The sequence below is a fragment of the Anopheles marshallii genome, chromosome X (assembly GCF_943734725.1).
Source record: "Anopheles marshallii chromosome X, idAnoMarsDA_429_01, whole genome shotgun sequence".
In the NCBI taxonomy this organism is placed as follows: domain Eukaryota; kingdom Metazoa; phylum Arthropoda; class Insecta; order Diptera; family Culicidae; genus Anopheles; species Anopheles marshallii.
In genome coordinates, this window is record NC_071325.1 from 10,506,926 (window position 1) to 10,511,856 (window position 4,931).

At 45.2% G+C, this 4,931-nt stretch overlaps 1 protein-coding gene across 1 annotated transcript; it reads left to right on the forward strand.

Annotated features, from left to right (window-relative positions):
- The first annotated feature begins 3,308 nt into the window (after positions 1–3,308).
- On the forward strand, positions 3,309–4,596 carry LOC128719385 (myb-related protein A-like). Its single transcript, XM_053813013.1, has 2 exons — positions 3,309–3,960; positions 4,511–4,596. The coding sequence occupies exons 1-2, from the start codon at positions 3,309–3,311 to the stop codon at positions 4,594–4,596; spliced, it is 738 nt and encodes a 245-aa protein (XP_053668988.1).
- The last annotated feature ends 335 nt before the right edge of the window (positions 4,597–4,931 follow it).

The window sequence follows — 4,931 nt, forward strand, 5'->3', positions numbered from 1 at the left end:
GCAATTTTGACAGCAAAAAAGAAACCTCACATAACCTCACTGTGTGCTACGATGGAATGTTAACTTACCTGCGTTGGACGGCACGTAGCTGGAAAAAGCATCTCCGTTTGTTGCCTGGTCCGAGCCCCCAGCTTACATTCCGGATGTGGTTGATGGCGTCGGTGTGACATTCACGGCAGCGACCTGAAGTCTGTTTTTGCGCCGCGGTAACTTAGCCAGCGTTGTTCCGGAGCCGCTGTCAATGTGCTTATAGATTGTATAGTAACGTGACCGGCAGCTGTGACGTGAACGATTCCCCAAAAGCTTGGCACATTTGCCCCAGTGAATCGCGTCGTTCTTCGCAAGGCTTTCAAGCACAAATTCCAACAGCTTCTTGTCGTCGGCCAGCGTCCAGCTGGTGTAGCAGTTTGCAAACCGGAGAGTGTTCATGTACCGGGCGCGGATTGCATTCTTCGTCCGTCCCGGCAGCCGATTCGGGTTGAAATGTAAAAACGATTCGCCCTGATTATGCGTCCATTTCATAATGATACGGTCCTCCTCGGCCGTAAAGCGGCCCTTCTTTGGCGGACGCAACAGGAGCTTGTGGTAGCGCTCGAAGAGCTGCAGCTCGCTACGGTTCGGCATCGAGGCAGCGACCATGTTCCAAAAGATGATTCCTTGGATAGTACAGTCCTGCGCCAACTGCATCAACTGGTCGTCTTCTTCACGATTCCAGGACATCTTTCACCGGCACGGAATGCTGCACGTAGCGTGTACTGCGTGTGAACTTTGCGAACACTTCTGGAAAGACTGACAGCAGCGCCACCGAGCGTTGATGTCGCCGTGCAACGCATGTTTTGGTGAACTTAGATTGGACGTTTTTTATGTGTGTGCTATTCATTATACCTGTTGATCACAGCAACCGTTTCCGCCACGCACTGGGCGGAGTGATGGCTAATGATGGGGACCGTCATGCATACACGTGCAGACACGTGTGTGTGCACGGCAAGAGCATTCGTTGTCGCATGCTTGTGTGTGCGTCTGCATTTGTGTGTGGTTTAAAGAGACTTTGGCTCGTAATGTGGTCTCACTCGCACAGTCGCGATTCATAACAGGAAGCAGAGACAGCAACATCAAGAAGAGGAACAATAATGCTGCGTATAGGGAATGCGTAACAGTTGGTGCAGAATTTATGCGACAGCGCCAGCAAGATTCAAACGTCTGATGATGATGTCTTAATTAACGTTTTTTTCGCAACTGCCATATTGTTTTCTTTCGCGTTTCTTTAGGATATACAGACAGTCCCTGAGATACGCGGATTCGGAGATACGCGTTTTCTTTTAAATTTGACAGCTGAGTTGGATTATATCACAAAACCTAAGCAAAAAGGTTAAAGCCTTTTTAGACGGAGCGCATTCTTGAGATTTACCATAAATCTCAGATTGACGATAAAGCTCCAGATTGATCAATCTTTCTGTCAAGTGGCCCGATTTGATCAATCTTGCTGTCAAATGAATGCGCTCAATAAGTCGAAAAGAATTTTTGCCTACCAACGCATAATCTTAGAGATTTATCGTAAATCAGAGCGCAATCGTGGTGCAATCCAAACAATCAATCGGCACCTTGTGTTTTGGTGCATAAAAAATCGTGATAACTTATTGGTTTTTCAAAACCAATTAGTGTTTGATTAGTGTTTTTATCCATAGGAAACGTAAATAGTGATGAGTAATGCTCACGCAAGTAAAACTCTTTACACAGTCCGGCGTTCGTTTTACTCCACGTTCAAAGCTCAACTGATTTATTTCACGTATTTACAAGTTTGACAATTCGCTGGCAATGTTGCCAGAAAAACAGAAAGTTGTCATTTACATTTAACAAATAGAACTCGAAATTACTCCAAATTGCATAATTTTATCTCGTTTTTAGCGGTGCTGGTACCGTAGTGGAATGTAACCGAAAGGTACTGCGTCGATATGTCGTGCGGATGTATGTTTGTGACTTGTTTATTCAGTGGCGCTGTTGGGACCAGGTATCTGGCCACAATTATGATCTCTGTCTTCGGCCAGCAGCCAATTTCTCGTGTCTTTTTTGGGACAAAATACAGCCTATATCAAGGAGCGTCCAGACTGTAACCATAACATAACATAACATCGAATGGTCTTCGAGCAGAAATTCGGCGTTTCTGGCAACCAAATTGACAGCAAATTGCGTTTTTTGATGATTTGACAACACTGAACGGACCGCAACAAGTGTGGACGCAAAACCTCTCGCATAGCATAACAAGTTGCTATTTTACTGCTAAAATATATCTTTTCCACACCCAGACCATGAAAAAAAAAGTTTAATTCAGTGCTTATTTGAATCGCCAATGTTTAAAACTTGCTTCCACTGCAAAACAACTCGAATGTGCCAAAGTCGAGCATATGTTATGGTACGGATTCAACATTTCGCTATTCTGTTTTTGTTGCGCATAACAAGTATAACATAACAAAATGCTGTTATGTATAACTGTGATGGTCTACAGTCTGGACGCTCCTTCACACATTGAAACAAACATAATTAAAACGGCCTACTTGATTGTGCACTTTTTGACAGAAAGATTGATCAATCTGGAGATTTATCGTCAATCTGAGATTTATGGTAAATCTCAAGAATGCGCTCCGTCTAAAAAGGCTTTAACCTTTTTGCTTAGGTTTTGTGATATAATCCAACTCAGCTGTCAAATTTAAAAAAAAAACGCGTATCTCCGAATCCGTGTATCTCAGGGACTGTCTGTATATCCTAAAGAAACGCGAAAGAAAACAATATGGCAGTTGCGAAAAAAACGTTAATTAAGACATCATCATCAGACGTTTGAATCTTGCTGGCGCTGTCGCATAAATTCTGCACCAACTGTTACGCATTCCCTATACGCAGCATTATTGTTCCTCTTCTTGATGTTGCTGTCTCTGCTTCCTGTTATGAATCGCGACTGTGCGAGTGAGACCACATTACGAGCCAAAGTCTCTTTAAACCACACACAAATGCAGACGCACACACAAGCATGCGACAACGAATGCTCTTGCCGTGCACACACACGTGTCTGCACGTGTATGCATGACGGTCCCCATCATTAGCCATCACTCCGCCCAGTGCGTGGCGGAAACGGTTGCTGTGATCAACAGGTATAATGAATAGCACACACATAAAAAACGTCCAATCTAAGTTCACCAAAACATGCGTTGCACGGCGACATCAACGCTCGGTGGCGCTGCTGTCAGTCTTTCCAGAAGTGTTCGCAAAGTTCACACGCAGTACACGCTACGTGCAGCATTCCGTGCCGGTGAAAGATGTCCTGGAATCGTGAAGAAGACGACCAGTTGATGCAGTTGGCGCAGGACTGTACTATCCAAGGAATCATCTTTTGGAACATGGTCGCTGCCTCGATGCCGAACCGTAGCGAGCTGCAGCTCTTCGAGCGCTACCACAAGCTCCTGTTGCGTCCGCCAAAGAAGGGCCGCTTTACGGCCGAGGAGGACCGTATCATTATGAAATGGACGCATAATCAGGGCGAATCGTTTTTACATTTCAACCCGAATCGGCTGCCGGGACGGACGAAGAATGCAATCCGCGCCCGGTACATGAACACTCTCCGGTTTGCAAACTGCTACACCAGCTGGACGCTGGCCGACGACAAGAAGCTGTTGGAATTTGTGCTTGAAAGCCTTGCGAAGAACGACGCGATTCACTGGGGCAAATGTGCCAAGCTTTTGGGGAATCGTTCACGTCACAGCTGCCGGTCACGTTACTATACAATCTATAAGCACATTGACAGCGGCTCCGGAACAACGCTGGCTAAGTTACCGCGGCGCAAAAACAGACTTCAGGTCGCTGCCGTGAATGTCACACCGACGCCATCAACCACATCCGGAATGTGGGCTGGGGGCTCGGACCAGGCAACAAACGGAGATGCTTTTTCCAGCTACGTACCGTCCAACGCAGGTAAGTTAACATTCCATCGTATCACACAGTGAGGTTATGTGAGGTTTCTTTTTTGCTGTCAAAATTGCATGTTTACATCCCCTGTCCTTGGGTAAATTGTACATTAATAGCTTCTTTTGGTGTAACGTAAATGAACCGTGATATTTTTGTGCTAATTTTGCTTTAGAAATAATGTATTAACACGAAAACAATCCCTTCGATTTCGCATCATTGTGTTCCATCGATTCATCTGGATGTGTGTGAGTGTGTGGATTTTGACAGTCAAGCTAACGATTACCGTATTACCATGCATCTACACCTAGCGGTCTTCCCCGGTACGTTGTCAAGAGAACCATGCATTTTGGTCTCCCACAAGTCATGGGAAGCTAGATGTACGGACGTTCTTCAGTAAAATATAAAAAAAGTCATGGGAAGCTCCCGACGTACCTAGTTCCACGGGCCCATGACAGGTACGTTGGCAATCGTACACGAGAAAAGCGTAAGGTGTAGATACACGATTACATGACAGGTCTTGTTTGTACATTTTCCGTTGTTTACTTTACTTCCGTAGATGACGCGGTAGGCGAAGGCGATAATCTAGGCGAAGAAGAAGAAGAAGAAGGCGATAATCTTAACGCTGCCGAGAATCGGTTCTAGCGACAATTCAATGTAACCGGCTAGCTATTGAGCTACCATACACGAACGGACATTCCACGGTGCATCATGATATCGGTGAGTGCTTTCTTGCGGCCGTCCAGTGTTGGCGTAAAGTATTCACCTTCCTCATCTTCATCTAGATAGCTTAAATTGGATCTAAAGCCTCTGTCTGATGTACCACGGGACCATTGCTTCAAGTAGAAAGTACGATATTGCGCCAAAATATAGAGATATTTGTATTATAGTACCGCCGATTTAATATTAGAAACCGTTCGTTGTATCGTTACCATTGCACCATTACCATTGTAATGAAAACACTGTAATCATTTCATTCA

What these genes read in the sequence shown, in the direction of transcription:
- LOC128719385 (XM_053813013.1), top strand. Translation starts at nt 3,309, where the DNA reads ATGTCCTGGAATCGTGAAGAAGACGACCAGTTGATGCAGTTGGCGCAG. An exon ending in CTACGTACCGTCCAACGCAG is followed by an intron (nt 3,961 to 4,510) that starts GTAAGTTAACAT and finishes TTACTTCCGTAG; the next exon opens with ATGACGCGGTAGGCGAAGGC.